This window comes from Condylura cristata, unplaced genomic scaffold (genome assembly GCF_000260355.1).
Source record: "Condylura cristata isolate star-nosed mole 26May11 unplaced genomic scaffold, ConCri1.0 scaffold00025, whole genome shotgun sequence".
NCBI classification, from domain to species: domain Eukaryota; kingdom Metazoa; phylum Chordata; class Mammalia; order Eulipotyphla; family Talpidae; genus Condylura; species Condylura cristata.
In genome coordinates, this window is record NW_004567126.1 from 14077543 (window position 1) to 14093724 (window position 16182).

Consider the following 16182-nt stretch of genomic DNA (forward strand, 5'->3'; position numbering starts at 1 on the left):
CCTGCACCTAACATCACAGGAGCCATGCCCTGGGCGGAGTGTTCCCTTAAGTTCCCACTGAAAATCACAGCCCTGCTCTGGTGTGAAGAGTATGGAGCTGGCCAAGATAAACCTAATAGATCTGGTTTAGTATCTGGTGCCAAGTCATACACAGCTGATTAGCCCCGCTCACAGATGCACTGAAATCATCTGGTTATTCCTTCTTCATTTCTCCCTTTCCTCAGACAGACCTTGACTAAGCGAGATGAACTTGGCTAGGCCATGCATAAAGAGGTGCAAATGACTTGCAGTTCTGAGCAAGGCAGCCTCTGGGCTGCTGACTCACCCCTCTGGCCAGAGGTCTGTGATGCACAAAGGACACAGGATGGCTTTGTGCCTCCTAGGTGGCAAGACAAAGGGATGTGAGCAGAGGGCAAAGGGCAGGTGGAGAATGCCCACTGTTTGCAGATCATGTGGGAACAGTTGCCAAATAGAAACTGTTGAACTGGTAGATTGTGAGACCTGAACTAGAAATTGGACCGGTCAAGTTTAAGAACACCCCAGTGCTGGGTCGAGTGTGAGAAATCCCAACTCCGCTCTCAGACAGTAAGAGCGAGAGAAGTATCTTAATCTGCTTCGCATGTTTGTTCATCTTGTGTCTGGTAACTGGGACTGAAAACCAGGATGGAAAGTATTGGGGGACATGTTGTGGGATGAAGCAACGGCAAGAGAGCACTGAGTCAACAAGAACAGACCCCCCATCCCCCTGACATGCTGGACGCCGTGCCGGGGGCTGGTCACCAGCTGCTTCCGCTCAGAGCAGCAGGCAGAGCAGTACTGGGCTTCAGGAGTGGGCGCCGCGTTATCAACTCAGCCTCCGAGGACTTCTCCCGCCTCAGTGTCTCCCCCCTAGGATGGTGGCCAATTACCTGCTGCTTTACCTCAGTCTTTGGCTCTCTCAGAGTTTAGTGTCTATTTATTGGCTCTACCCTGTCTTTTTTCTGTAGGGGAGAAGGAATTTGTATTTTTTCCCCAAGTTCTCCAGGGAATTATGGAGATGAGCTGGATCTGAGTCCTGGTCTCCATGGACCTATAGTAAGGAGCTGCAAGGATGGAGTTGTGAGCCCCGCGTATGGGCATAAAACACAGGCAGGTGACAGGCCTGGAACATATCAACAGAGAGAAGGCAGAAACACCCCCCTCCCCGCTCCCCCGCCTGGAGGACGGCAGCAGGCACTGAAGCCTGGGTTCTGGCTGGTGGCTGCAAACTGCCTCAACTTTCTGGGCAAGTATCACTTTACCCTGTTTTCTCAAATTTGCTGCTGCAATTTTTAGTAGCAAATACAAGGGATGGAAAGCATCTTAATGGGACTTGTAGGAAAATGTCCAGGATTTCTCAAATATACCTCTTAAGTTCCTAAAAGCAAAACATTTTGACTTCCTGCAATGTTAGTTCTTTAATAAAGTGGGCCTTCCCCCCACTGCCTATTGGAAAGCCACAGTTTCAGAGACTACTAAATTCCTGATGATGGATTCAATCTTTTGTAATCTGAGGACATAAAGAAACAAAATAGAAAACGAATGTGAAATTCTGTATGTCAGCTGAATCATTTAAAAACAAAATATACTCTTCCATATAATTTTGCTTTTTAAAAGGGTTTCATCCTGCATTGTCACCAAAGAAATACTTGTATGACCACATGTATACATGGAGGAGGGGAAGAGGGAGAGAGGGAAGACGCATCTAGAGAGCACAAGAGGTCCCCTAACAGCAAAGTTCTACTGCCATCTCCTGGCGCTATGAGCCACTGACGAGTGGCGTGATCTGTGGTGTGATCTGCTCATATTCCGCACACCCCAGTAGCCCTCTCAAGATGTGTACCTTCAAAAAGATTAGAATAAGGTATACTTTCGCTTTTTTTATTCAAAAGGATCATGTGCTTTACATCAATTTGGTTTCGAAAAGACCCAGGTCTTAAAACTAAAATATGACGACATTTCTTTTGCCATAGTAACAGTTTCACATTGAAAAGCCTCAACATAAAAAATTACCTTCAAAACCTACTGGGACTTTCTCACATAAACTAGGATATTTCACAAACAGTCAAGTTCTTGCTTCAATATTCAATCTTTTCAATTTCATCCATGTCTTCAGGGTCGAGCTGCTTGATGCTGCTATCTAAAAGAGCAGAACAGATGGGGTGGTCTTACCCGGGGTTCGCCTGGAACTGCAACTCTGAATCTCTGAAGACTGAGACACCTCTGAACATGTGAGGTATCTAGAGACTCCCTGCATGGAAAGCCCTGACATAGGAACAGAGGGAAGGAACAGGTGGTACCCAGAGCGCGAATGTGAGCTGAAATAGCATCCATCGCCCCAACAATGCAGAGACCCACCCAGGTATCTCAAGGCAGAAAAGGCCAAAGTGCAATGGAAGGGTGCAGGCGTGTGGGAGGGGAGAGGGACTGAGGCCGCTCCCCAAGACCAGTCCTTCAGGAGCTTCCTGCAGCATCCGTGGACCCTAATGGTTCTTCCCACCACCAGTCTCTCCTAAGTCATCCTAGCAGGCTGTCAACCATCTTCGCTGCAGGGTCTAAGTTAGCTTGCAAACCTCTTAAGATTATATTCCAAAAATGCCTACATGTATTCCCCTGGGGACAGTGTCCACTGCTGCTCCCCACAAAGGCAGAGTCCCCGTATCTTAACAGCTGGTAGATTCAGTCATTCAAGTCTTCTCCTGCTCTCCAGGGCTCTCTGTGAGCTCTGGGGCACAGGGCAATGAGAGGTGGACCCCCGTCAAATTTCCGGCGGAGTGCTACGGCCGGTTCACGAACCCCAGCAGGTGGCAGAGCCTGCCTTGTGCAGATGGGGCATCATGAGAGGGGAGGGAGGGACAGCGGTAAACAAATGTGGAACCTGGGGGTCTTCAAGGACTTTACTACTGTGTTCAGGGTGTGAAAACCTATTCCAGATCCCAGAAGGAGCAATGATTTACAAATCCAGGTTCCAATTAACTCCACTCAATTAAAAAAATCCCCCATTGTGATTTGGTGATGGGAAGCCCAAGGGGATTACAACTGAAATGGAAAAATGCACAAAATGATGTAAAAATAAACTATTATTTTTTTAAAAATCCCCATTAACTACCACTTGGGAATGACACACGAACCGTCTCCCCTCGGGAGCTCTGGCACCGTGAGTGAGCAGCCCCCACTCCACGACTCCGGGTCCATCCTAACATCTCAACTGGGGTGCGGTTCCGGGACAGACAACAGTGTGCACAGCACTGGGTCCCGCCCTGAAAGATGCTAATACTCACTAAAGTGATCCTGTATCTTCAAAAGCAGGGGCAGCTTGTCCACTTCAATCATGTTGAAGGCAAGGCCCTTTTTCCCAAAGCGCCCTGTTCGCCCTATGCGGTGAAGGTAGGTCTCATAGTCCGGCTCCTCGGCTTGGTTCACAGGGATATCAAAGTTCACAACGATCGTGACCTGCTTTACATCAATCCCTGCAAGAGAAAAGACAACGTAGGGACCAGCAGCCTTCTCCTTGAACACAGGGACTCAAGACTCACATCTGCTGAGGGAATTCTCACTATTTTCCAAAGCAAACCTGGTTACACACAATCAAAACAGGTGCTCTGGTGAGGAAGAATGCTTGCACAGTATGTCTGTGATGCAGGGTGTGAGGGTCAGGAGAGCAAAACTATAGAAAAGTAAATATGGGCAAAGAAAGCAAACGTGAATGCACACACCTGAAGTGTTTGCGTGTGGGCACGTGCACACAAGCTGTGGGCAGGGGCTGGCACCAAGCCCGCGGAGTCATCCCCCCTCTCTGCACCTGCTGTGCTGGGCACCAGCAGGCCCTTCCCCACCACAGGGTGCCTGCTCCACTCTATTCCACAGCCACTGATTTAGTCAGGTCTTTAGCTCCTGCCTTGACTGTTACAATTTCCACACTGATCTCCTTGTCCTTCTCTTCTTCTTCTTTTTTTAAGACTTATTTATTTGTACATACAGAACTGGGGTACAGGCCAGAGGCGCAGGGGTGATAGGAATATTCATCAGAGACAGAGTGGGGAGCAGAACAGGCAGATGGACAAAAACATATTGCTGAGGGGAGCAGAGGGCGGGTCAGGAGAGGTCTGCTGAGCCATGTGGGTCACCTCTGGGGTGGGCAGGTATCGAACTCATGCTGAGCTGGCTTTAGCGCTGTGCTTTAACCCGCTGCGCCACCAGGGAGGGCCCTGTCCTCCTCCTTCTGCCCCCATGACGGGCATCATGGTGACGTGCAGAGCAATTTTAAGCAGAACCCCAGTGCCCAGACTGACAGGAGAAAGGCCTGGCGATTCAATGCCAAAGCACCCAAAGTTTCCTCTCTCCCTCGCCTGATGCACAAATCCAACACTACCATCACATGGTCTTGCCACCACAAGAGAACTGTAAGTTCTCAATGAACTGAATTATCACTGTTTTTCAAAACCTTTCAAATCTGAGGTCTCCTAAGAAGACGTCTGCTGTCTGGGGAAAATCTGTGCCCGCTGCGCTGTGTGCTGATCTGAGCTCTTTGCGCTCTTTCCTGCAGGGGCTGTGCCGCTCAGTGTGGTACCATCACCCTATGTGGCTCCTGACACGGATCCAAGTGAAGCATTCAGTTCTTCAGTGGTCACCCTAGCTGTGTGAAGTGTCCACAGCCACATATGGCTAGTGGCTACCAACTGGACAGCACAGCACCGAACATTCCTGTCGCTGCAGAAAGCCCAGCTGGACCGCTGGTGGAGACAACCGAGTCTCGGCAGCCAGGTCCTGAGGGGCCTTATTTCCAGGCCTCTTCTGCAGTGCTGAGTTCAGCATGTACCTCGGTGCTCAGCTCCACGTGCTCACTGAGGCTGAACTGGAGAACAAAACCGAGTGTGGGGGCCAAGACAGGATATGGGAGAGATGAAGACAGAGGGCTCTTCTCTTGAAAAAATAGGGTTTCTCCTCAATTGTTAACAGTTGTAGAATTAAAAACACCACAGAGATGATCAGCATGATGAGTCACTGAGGAACACAAGTCAAAAACCAAGCAGATGTCCCACGGCCGGACTACACAGCGCTTCAGCTCAGGACTGACAGTGCCGGCGCGCGCAGGGACGCGGAGCACCCGGAACTCTCCGCACTGCTGGTGGAGTGAAACATCTACGCAAGACCTACATGAATGTGCGCTAGTTTTACTCAAACTAGTCCCAAAATGAACAATTCAAATGGCCACCAACTAGTGAATGGGTGGACTTATTATGACATACCTATGACTACTCAAGGTATGGCCACACGTCGGGTAAGTCAAACACGCAGATCACCTACTATATGATTTAATTTCTAAGACACTCTGGAAGGGACAAAAAAAAGAGAGACAGAAACCGGATCAGCAGTTGCCAGGGGTCTGTGAGAAAAGGAAGAGCCTGCTAAAGAGCACAAAAAATCTGGTGGGATGGAAATGAGAATTCTGTTTTGATTACAGTGAGGGTTGCAGGACTGTGTTTCTCAAAACTCTCTGCCCCGTATACGTCAGGAGAGTCCATTTTTGTCATCTATACATACACACATGCACACGTGCACACGAACCTCGGGCACAGACGTTGGTCGTTATGAGAACTTTCTCTTTCCCATCCCGGAACCTCTGGATGATGGAAGCCCGCTGGTCCACCGTCAGCTCTCCACTCAACAAGGACACCTGGTGGCCATCTTGCATCATCTCCACGGTTAACCACTTGGCATTTCGACGCGTCTAGAGGAGAAACAAGTCTCAGCAAAGCCCCAGTGAAAGCCTGTGCTTGCGATGCTGTGTGGGCAGCTCTGCATGCAGCACACAGGTGGCGCCCGGGGAAGGCTGCAGGGCTTTGCCTCGAGTCTCCCGCGGTCCAGAGGAACTGAAACTGGCGGGCACACTGCCTCTGCTGTGCAGTGAAGGTCACACCTCCTTAACCTGTTAAGAGCTCTGGCTTCTCTGCCATCAACCAGACATAAAAATGTTCTATCTTCCTCACACGGTGCTAGACAACAACATGAGATAATAAGAACACCAACACTCCCCGGTGCTTCGTGCTGCCAGCAGTCTGCATCACGGTCATTTGCTTTCACAACGGTGACAAAGCAGCAACCTAAGTTCATTTAAAACAAAACAAAACAAAACAAAACAATTCTAAAAGCTTAGCATTTAAAGATGTTACATAATTTGCTCACGGCCAGTCCATGGGAGAGCCCAGCTTTCTTATTCTAGGTATGTCTGCGGTGCCACCCATGTACCAGGCAGTGCCTGGTACAAATCTCAGGTAGCAAAAAAAAAAAAAAAAAAAAAGTGATGGTAACTGGGCGGCTGCTTTGCTCACTATGTCAGGAATAGTAGAGACTGTTCTTAACTTGATAAAGGGCATCTGTGGAAACCTGCTAATAAAGAGCAACTGAAATGTGAATCAGAACCAACTCCTCTCGGACAGGCGGCCCTCCTGGAACAGCACGCCGGTCTTTCTCAGTCCCACTCCCAGGACCAGACAACTTCTGACTTCATCTAGGTCTATATTCAGTTGCTCCAAAGACGGAACTACACAGTGTGGGCAAGGGCTGAGTGTGGGGCCTGGTGTGTGGTGCTGATCTGCACTGCTGTCCCCCCCACCGCCACCTGCGGGGCGTGGGGGGCTCGAGAGACAGCGCTCAGCAGGGTCACCTGGCAGAAGATGATGGCCTGACCAATGGTGATGCCGCCATAAATGTTGCACAGAGCCTGGTATTTGTCTTTCCGGTTCTCGCACAACACATAATACTGTCGGATGTTGTTCAGGGTCAACTCCTCTTTTCGTAACTTGATAACATTGGGGTCAGGAATGATGCGCTCCGCAAACTGCCACACAGAGTCCTCGAAAGTGGCTGAAAAGAGGAGCATCTGACACTCAGAGGGCAAAGCTCTGTGGGAGAGAAGGGAGAAGGCCATCAGCCCGTGGCCGCCCCGTCACGCTCCCTGGAGGCACCCCCACTGCTGGCAGCTGCCCCCACACCCCCACAGCAGCAAGCCACCCTCTGTGCCAAGAGCCACCTGCCTGCCCCTTCTTGCTGCCAGGAACTTGGAAGGCTACATAAACAGATGTGCCTCTCAGCAGCAAAGCTTAGAAATGTGTTCTGGGGGGTTTGAGGTTTTTCCCTGCTCATTTTCTCAGCAGAGGTAGAATCATGGAGCTGGGGTGTTATTCTGTATGTTCGTTACAGTAACCATCTCACATGAAGTGAAATGGGCATGAGGAGAGAAGGCAGGCTGGTCCCTCGTGGCAGCTGTAGCACTTCTTGGTAGAGCAAACACAACAGCCACAACTGACTATCTGGAATGGAGAAGAATCTGGATGTAAATAAAAGGGCAAAAGAGGGAAATGTAATTGGAGGTGAATGCAAACTGAATCCATAATGAAAACAGTCCTAACTGCATCAAGTTCAGACCACAGAGTTAACAGGATGGAGGCTAATCCTGGAGAGTGACAAGAGAGGGGCTACAGGAGACTTCTGGGGTGCTGGGGAACGTAGGCTCTGTGACTGGGGCTAAGCTCTGTGACAGTCCTCTTGCAGTACACTTATGATGTGTGTATCTGTCTGTATTTTGCACATCAATGGAAAAGTGAATATTTCATACAAAATAACAGTGAAACAGGAAAGAAATCACCTCTTTTGAGTAGAGCACACAGGAAAATAAGCTGATGGTGCTCACAAGGAGTGGGGGAGGCCATAGAGCCCAGCGACTCCCAAGCACTGTTCAGCCTGGTGCCTGGGAAACCGGGGGGTCCTCAGAGTAACCACCTGACACAGTGGTCAACTCCCCCGTGTCATGGTCTCTGCTGATGTCCCACTGGTACACTCACAAAGAGCTAGAGATTTGAGTCCACACAAACACTGGGGAGGAGAAATAGACTAAGGTATTTCTATGCATTTTGGGGAGCTGGAAAGGTGCGGAAGTGAGAATGTGGATGGTGCTACCAGAGGAGTGAGTCAGAGGAAATGTGGATGAAAAAGCCAGCGAAGCTGAACAGTGGAGGGGTCAAGGCCTACAGGCACCAGAGCCCGGGAAAGGACTGAGATGGGAGGTATGGCGGAAGATGCGAGGAAGTTCTGCACGGGCAGGCTGGGCCTCTCAGTCACCCGCTGCACCGGGGCTTCCTCTAGTGTAAGACGGCTCGAGGCCTGGTATCCCAAGATCGGAGCCATCTCACTCCAAAAAGGAAATTCATACAAATTAAAAGGACACAGGGACTGTCCTGCAGAACACACTGGATTTTGAAGACTAAGTCTGAAAAAGGGACTGCTAAATATAACACTATGTTTGTAGGACAACTTGCCGAGTTCTGTCTGTCAGCTGACCACGTGGAGCAGCCAGGCAGGACTCCAAGCTGAAGTGGGGAAACTAGTGCAGTGTGGAGACCTGCAAAGCTGGGGGAAGAATGAAAGCCCCAATCTATTCTCAAGGTGAAGAAATGGGGCCTTCAGCAGTAAAGACAAAAGGAGCAGCAGGCATGTGTAATTTTTCATATCATGATGTGGAAATCCAGGGAGAAAGGATGAATATGAAGATTACCTTTGAATACGAATGCTTTGATCTGAGAATCCTTGCGTGTCAATCATCACATCTGCCTCATCCAGGACAAACACTCGAATCTTAGCCAAGTCAATTAATTTTCGCTTGAAACACCAATCGAGGACAGTCCCAGGAGTGCCGATAATAATCTGTTTGGTGATTTCGGTGCCTCTGGGAACTGGAAGAAAAGGGTTTACAGGGCTCCTTCAGATGCCACAACCCAAAGCCTGCCATTCAGGTCAGAGCAACACCGAACTCTTCAGCAGCAGGATGCTTTGTAGTGATTTTCCAAGTTCAACCCTGAGGTCTGCTGTGGTTTTTGATTTTGCACAGTTTAGGGTAAATTTCCAAGTTTCTCAGATGATGTTAATGAGTGGTCCTTCCTAAACGCTCAATTCTGCCCAACGGTCATTTACAAACCACCCTCCATCAACCCCAGTGTCCCCCAGGAATTCTGGCACACCTGTGAAAAAGCCATAAATACTCCACCCCTAGGGGAAAACGACCAAACTGTCTATTCAATACTTCCAATAAACCATGAGACAATAAACTATGAGACACAGCTGGCCTACAGAACGAGGTGGAGGTGTACGTGCTGACATGCAAAGAGGTCTAAAATATGTGTGTTTTTGAACAGTAAAAAAAGCCCCCAAGTTTGTAAGTAATGAAAACATACATGCATTTGTATCTGTATGAGCACACACTAAAAAAGCAAATAACAAAGCTCTTTTAACAAGGCTGTTGTTATTGGGGAAAATAGGTTTTTGGAGATCAAGAAGAACTTTCCTTTTTTCTTCTAATTTTGTTTTAAAGATTTTTTTTTCTTTTGCTATACACATATAATACTTTAACAAAAAAAAAAAAAGATAAACACGTATGATACACTATTCTGTAGGAACACCTGCGTCTCAAAGACAAGAGTCTTTGTAGGATGTGGCCGGGGGCAGCCCACACTCGCTGGGCCCTACCACGTGGAGGGCAATGTGCACTGTGTCTTATCGGATCATGTCAGTGAACTCCAGACATGCTTTCTGGCACAGGGGCTACTATTCCCCCCACCTTAGAGAAGTTACAGGACATGCTTGTTGGCAGTGAAGTCAAGATGAAAGCTATCAGCCAGGACTGGCTTCTGCCACTTACTTCTGTTCCCTCGAATGGCATACATCACTTGCACATCCACACAGAACTTCCCCATCCGTTCAACCACACGTCCAGTCTGCAGAGCCAGTTCATAAGTAGGAGCCAGGCAGAGGCACTGTGAGACAAAGAAGCCGAGAGGAGAAAGGTTCACACAAACCATCCCTTATGTCTGAAACACAATTGTACAGGGACACTGCATAGAAATAAAGTAACTGACTAAGTTACTTTAAATTAAATACAATTTAGCAGCTGACAGATCTAAGGTAAATATTGAGATTTCAAGGGAGAATGGGCTGATGGAGAAATGGCTACCTTTTATATACTCCTCTTTAATGGATTATGAAGAGAAACAGGATTTTTTGGTGGGGGAAGAATAGAATGGAAGGAGGCTGTGAATCAGAAAGAGAGGGAATACAAGGCGAAAGCCCCGGCACCTCTTGTCTGCAATCACAAGTCTATTTCCAGAACACTCCATACCTGATCCATTCTCTACCTGAATATTCTCTCAAACTCACTGCTTATTTCCATTCTCCCTAAAAAAGGGCAGCTGTTAATGAAGATGTTGATGAAAGAAACTAGTAGTTTTTTTTTTCACATCATAATATTGTTTTACTTGCCACATTAGACTTTGGTTAAAAGAAGTCCACAAAATAGTTTTACTTAGTATTACTTTGGCTCTAAGTCAAGATACTTTTTTAAAAATAATAGAATAGTTTACTTTTACCTCATTTTGTGCCTTTTTCCATCTCAGTTGTAGTTCCCACAGGCTTCCCATCGCCAAATCACCAGTATGCCATCACCATAGTCCAGTGCATTTCCCTCCTCCCACCCTGTTTGATCCCACCCCCCCACTCCACCCCCATAAAATGTCTCTGAGATATAGCTGTTCATTATTATTGATAAATGAGTGATGTTTAACATATTTATATTTAAACTAAGATCTGAGAAAGGAAGAGGAAATATATCTGAAAGTTCTAAAAATAGTTCCTATACTCATTTTTTACCAGTCCAATTTTTCCCAAAGAATTTGTGTTTATATTAACACCTTCCCCCAAATATTATGTCACTGAACTTGTGTAAAGCAAGCACAAGATTTCACATGCCTGGCATTAGTCAACCACACCCAGATGTCTTGCTGCTCAGAATGTAACTTCCTGAGAGAACAGAACCTTGCTTTTCTTCACAGCACTGAGTGTCCTCAGAGCTCAGCCTGCAAAAAGTTGATGAGACCAGTTTGGAGGAAGACACTTCCATAACTGGGAGGCAGACTAGGAGAACAGCAAGCTCGTGGCAGAGCCAGCTCAGTCGCTCCCTATGGCATTTCCCTCTCCAAGACTCAAGCTCCTCCTCTACAAAGTGTGTAAGGTGATCATGTGGTCCTATAACTATCATTATTGCTTACTTTATGCTAAGCACAGTGCTGAAAACGTATATTATTTCATTTCGTCTGCATGACCATCCTGTAAGGTGTTCATTCATTCATTCAGTGGTTCCTGAGCAGTTTCTATAAGCCTGCACTAGGTGTTAGGATTCAAGGGAGGACAGAACAATAATGATCCTTGCCTTGATGATCCTTGCCTTTATAGATGCTATCTTTACATACAAAGAAACAGACTGGGAAAGATCTACAAACTCATCTAAGACATTCAGCTAATAAGTGGAGAGGCGGGCTTTGAAGTCAAACTACGATGGAGCTTGAGCTCGCAATCGCTGTCACATCTGCTGTCCAAAAGTGTTAGAACTTTATAAAGAAATGTCTATTTTAGGGCCCACCCTCGTGGCACAGCACTATGAAGCAGCACGATGAAGCTCTCCACAGCCACTGCAGCCTGAGTTCAATCTCCAGCCAGGGAGCTGACCCACATGGCTCAATAGTCTCTCTCTCCTGTCTCCCTGCTGCTCCCTCAGCAGTGTGTTTCAGTCAGCCTGCCTGTTCTGTTCCCCATGCTGTCTCTGGTGAATCCTTTCACCCCACCCTGCACCTCTGGCCTGTCCCCCAGTTCTTGTGTGCATAAATAAATAACTCTTAAAAAAAAAAGCGAAATGTCTATTCTAAATATTCCATCATAGTAGTCATGCCATTACAACAATATCATCTATTACTAAATTCCCATTGGCATTGCAAACACTTCCTGTCTCTCTTAGACTTCCTTACCTGTGGAAACAATTCCAAGGCATTAACTCTGCTTAGCATTGCCAAGACAAACGCAGCTGTTTTTCCTGTTCCAGACTGGCTCTGGGCTATGAGATTTTGGGGTCTGTAAAAAAGGAGGAGACCACTGGACATAAACTGAATACAAGATCCTGGGCATAAACTGAAAATACAAGACTGAAAATAACCGAGTTAGAATACCACTACCCTGGAAACTCACGGGTGTGCTAGCATCATAGGAAGAGCCATCTCTTGGATTTTGGATGGTCTATTAAAACCCATTGCATAGATGCCTTTTAGTAACTCTTCCTTTCTGTCAAACAAAACAAAACACAAAGTTTGGCCAGCAGTCTCAGAAATACAAACTCAAAAGGTACATTTCTAAATTAAACTACTTTGAAACCAAACTTCCAAATATTTAGAAATACAGTTTGTATCTCAACTCCCAAATATAACCAATTAGGCCTGTACAAATGAACATTAAAATAAGCAATGCTATAAGCCTTAGCTAGACAGTAGTAAGAGTCTAACACTGAACTTTTTGTTACAACAAGCAAACAAGGTAAACATCTTGATAGAAGTATGTTAATTTGTTAGGGGAGTTTTCCACATAAATGGAAAATTAAACAGGTTTACCGTTTGGTTCTTTTTTAATGAATGACAAAATTTTAACAGCAGTTTTCAGAGAAGGCAATTTTATTGAACTGATTCTTGTGTCGAGTCTCTTTAGGGACAGAGAGAGCCAGTATTTTGTAAATACATCATTCCTGGAGTCTCTGGTTAAATCTTAGGCAATCTGATGCTGGACATCAGATTTCAATTTTCCCTCTTTATAGTAAGTCTGTATCAGTATCTCTCCCTGTTAAAATTTACTTCCTTAATGTCAACTAATAATTCCCTAGGAAATGCAAACACATTTTTTAAAGCTACTCATTTTAACACCATCTGAAACAAAATATAATTAGGAAGGCTAAAGTCTGTAACTTAAGGTTTAAACTTAAGGTTAAAGCCTGTACCCTCCTACAGGGTGTAGGAAAGAAGATCTGGGTTGTCACTGTCCCCATGGCTATATTCTGGTGTGAAGAGTAGCTGTATGGTTTAGCGCTCTGGCTTAGTTATTCCCCTTGGCACAGCAGCATAAGATATATATTTTTTTTTTTAAAAAAAAGATTTACTTATTTATTCATACAGAACTGGGGTACAGGCCAGAGATGGGGAGGGTGAGAGGATTCACCAGGAACAGAGTGGGGAGCAGAACAGGCAGATCGCTGAAGTACACTGCTGAGGGGAGCAGCGGGCGGGTCAGGAGAGGTCTGCCACGCCATGTGGCTCTCCTCCAGGGCAGGTGGGATTCGAACTTATGCCTAAGTGGCTTAAGCTTCTTAGTGCAGTGCTTTAACCCACTGTGCCACCAGGGAAGGCCAGCATAAGATATTTTATCATAAAAGATGCTCTTAATTCTCTGCACTGCTCAGGTAGCCTAGTGATCCTCTTGAAGCTAGATTTTAATTGCATGTAAAATGCACACATCTCATTTTAATACGTGCTTAGGACACGAAGAAGACCCTGTTTTTTCATTATTAGCAAATGAGTTTGTTCTGTGCTATGCTTTCTAGCATTTTCCCATATTGAAGGTAAAAGTACTCACAGCCGCAGCTCTTCAAATGTTTTCACCGAGTAGAGCGGAGAGCTGGGATCCTTTTGTAAGACTTCAACTCGGTGACTCGATTCTACTAAGGACTGCCGGATTAACTTGTTTAGAAGTGAATTAGCTGCCAAATCCACTAAAAAAAAAAAAACAAGCAAAAATAAAAAAGGGGATCTTGCAGGGGGGAAATCAAGACTTCTGGATGACATCTATTACGTTGTTCCCGCCTTTTCAGTGGTTGTATATATATATCAAACAATTGCACCCACTCTTATCTCCTAAAAGAAGATTCTAGAAAAAAATGACCTAGCACTGAAAATTTTATTCCCTAGCACCCAGTTTCTAATGCTCTGTGCTACACCCTCTAACCTAAAGCATACCGACATCATCAGCACCAGACCTAATTTTTCCTTATCAGCTGAAAAATTTTAACCCATTCCTGCATATTCCATTTCAACTTCCTCTAAAGAAATATTCCCCACTTCTGACTTAGTACTTCTCTTGAAAGTCACTAAAAAGAAAATCTCCTACCTACATCATCTTCGTCATCTTCTTCGGTGTTGTTAATAGAATCATCTAAAAGTATGGAAGAGAAACAAGAAAAGATGAAAGCTGAGCAGAGGTGTAAATTGTATTACCCCTGCTTTCTCTTGCCACTGTACAGTGTTCTCAGACAGGAAGGTAGTGGAGAGTCCTGAATGTGAAAATAAGGGAGCCAGAGATATTTCAGTTGTTAGGGACAAGAGAAAAACAACGCGCTGTAATTACTAGAGGTCAACTGCTTCACCCTAACAGCACTCACCTACGTTTGGGACTGTAGTACTCTTAATACCCCGAAGGTTCTTCCGGGGGTGGATGAGGTTTGAAAACTATTGAAAGACACAAATGTCAAGCAATATTAGGAAGCAAGCCATCAGCAGCCCAGTGCTCTCCTAACAGGGGCAGAAAGGGTTGTAGGGAAGACTACTTGAACACTGTTTCCCTTTGCAAGAATAGGTCTCCTATGAATTAAAATTACAGGAGACTTTCCACGTCCCCGGTACGTGAGGTTCCTCTTTATGAGGCCTCAAGACTAAATGCCGCAGTCCTTAGGGGTCACAGCACGAACAAGGGATGGTGGATAGGAAAGCGCTTTGGTAGATAAAATGGAAGCTGGCCAAGGTTAATAGTAAAACTGGGAGAGTAGAAAACTCGGGGTCTACTTGGGGACCACGAACTGCCTTCCCTCCCGGGCTTCCAGGTGTCTTCACTCTGCCCTTTCAAACCCACCATCTCTCCCCGGGTCTCCTTACCCGTGGCCCTCTTCCAAATCCTTGCCACATCTCCCCTCCATTTGACACCCCACTCCAAAGGCTAGCGGGGGTCCCCCACCCCTCCCCAGCAAATTTCCCTCTGGGAGTGCGATTCTAGCCCCCGCCCCTCTGCCCTCCCCGCCTCGGTGGCGGTTACGTGGCTGTTCAGCCGCTCGCTCTCCGCCGCCCCAGCGTCGCCAGCCCAAAGTAACGACGCCATAGCTGCGATCGCTGCTCCCGCCCCCGGCACGTGCGTCCACCGCAGGCGCGAGGCAGGGCTCGGCCCAGCGGCGGCCAATCGGCTTCCTCGGGGGGCGGGCTTACTTCCCGCGACCCCCCGCGGCCGGGCGCGCAGGCGCCGGAGCTGCGGCGCAGGAGGAGGGAGCGCACGGGAGAGGCGGCGGGGCTGGGGGGTACGCTCCGAGGAGGGGGCTGTTGTATCGAGTCTACAGGGCTCTGTTTGGCCAGCCCCCCCCACTGCGCCAGGTGTTCAAACCCCTGTGGGGGCGCTGTGGTAGTGAACATTCGCCGGCTCGCTGACATCTGCTAAGCCCACAACGACGTGGGGCTCGAAGCTGCAGCGATCTTCTCACCCACGCGGGAGTCATAACTCCCCTGTCCCACCACCCCGCGACCAGGCAGTTCTCCAGGTGGTGAGGATGCACTTCTCTTCTCCCCAAGTGCCCGAGTTTCCCCCGAAATTCCTCTTCTGTGCTACAAAGCAGCTAACTGCATAGGAAATGGGGGGGACAAATAGGTGTTTTACCTACATAGGTATTCGAAATAGAAAAGTGCGGAGAGGAAGTTGTATCTGTTGTCCCTAGTCCTAAATCACTGTGATGTTTCCACACACCGACTTTACTTTTAATTCGGGTTTATACCCCGTGTTAAAGCCACAATGAAAAAGTCGCTTTCCTGTGGTACAACCTCCATTTCCTACCTCCATCTGCATAATCCGAGATGAATTCTTTCTACATCTGACTGCTTAATTGGGAAAAAGAAACAAGTGTTTTCCAGCTTTTAAACTGCAATCTAAAGGTTTATATTAACATCGCTGGAAAACCCCATAAAACCCTAATCAAGATCTCTCCGTGGTGCTGAAGTAACCGCCCCCGTTCTGTTTCGTCAACCTCCGGCACCTCAGTCTTTGGAGGTTAGCATATTCTTTTCGGCCTGATATGTGGATTCAAAAGGTAAATATTTTCTTTCTTAATGATACCTTTCTATTAAGTTAAATAGATATAAAACCAGGCCAAGTTCTTCAACGTTAGTTTTCACTTAAGGATGGCAGACATTTGAAAAGTTACGACTTTTCCTATTATTTTATAGCTCACTAGAATTCATCCTGTGCTTTAATCTTGTACTACCACAGGCCCCA

The 16182-nt window shown here is 46.9% G+C and overlaps 1 protein-coding gene across 2 annotated transcripts; it reads right to left on the reverse strand.

Annotated features, from left to right (window-relative positions):
• Positions 1-1872: 1872 nt before the first annotated feature.
• On the reverse strand, positions 1873-15161 carry DDX25 (DEAD (Asp-Glu-Ala-Asp) box helicase 25). Of its 2 annotated transcripts, none has more exons than XM_004689119.1 (12): positions 14962-15161; positions 14315-14381; positions 14044-14088; positions 13513-13648; positions 12085-12177; positions 11868-11970; positions 9713-9827; positions 8573-8750; positions 6686-6923; positions 5587-5749; positions 3300-3488; positions 1873-2158 (listed from the first exon to the last, which is right to left on the reverse strand). In XM_004689119.1, exons 1-12 carry the CDS (start codon positions 15022-15024, stop codon positions 2097-2099), a joined length of 1452 nt encoding a protein of 483 aa, XP_004689176.1. In that variant the 5' UTR covers positions 15025-15161; the 3' UTR covers positions 1873-2096. The 2 variants fall into 2 exon arrangements, with proteins under 2 accessions (XP_004689176.1, XP_012585264.1); XM_012729810.1 differs by lacking the exon at positions 14962-15161 and adding an exon at positions 14805-14938 and having other exon boundaries at positions 1892-2158.
• Positions 15162-16182: the final 1021 nt, after the last annotated feature.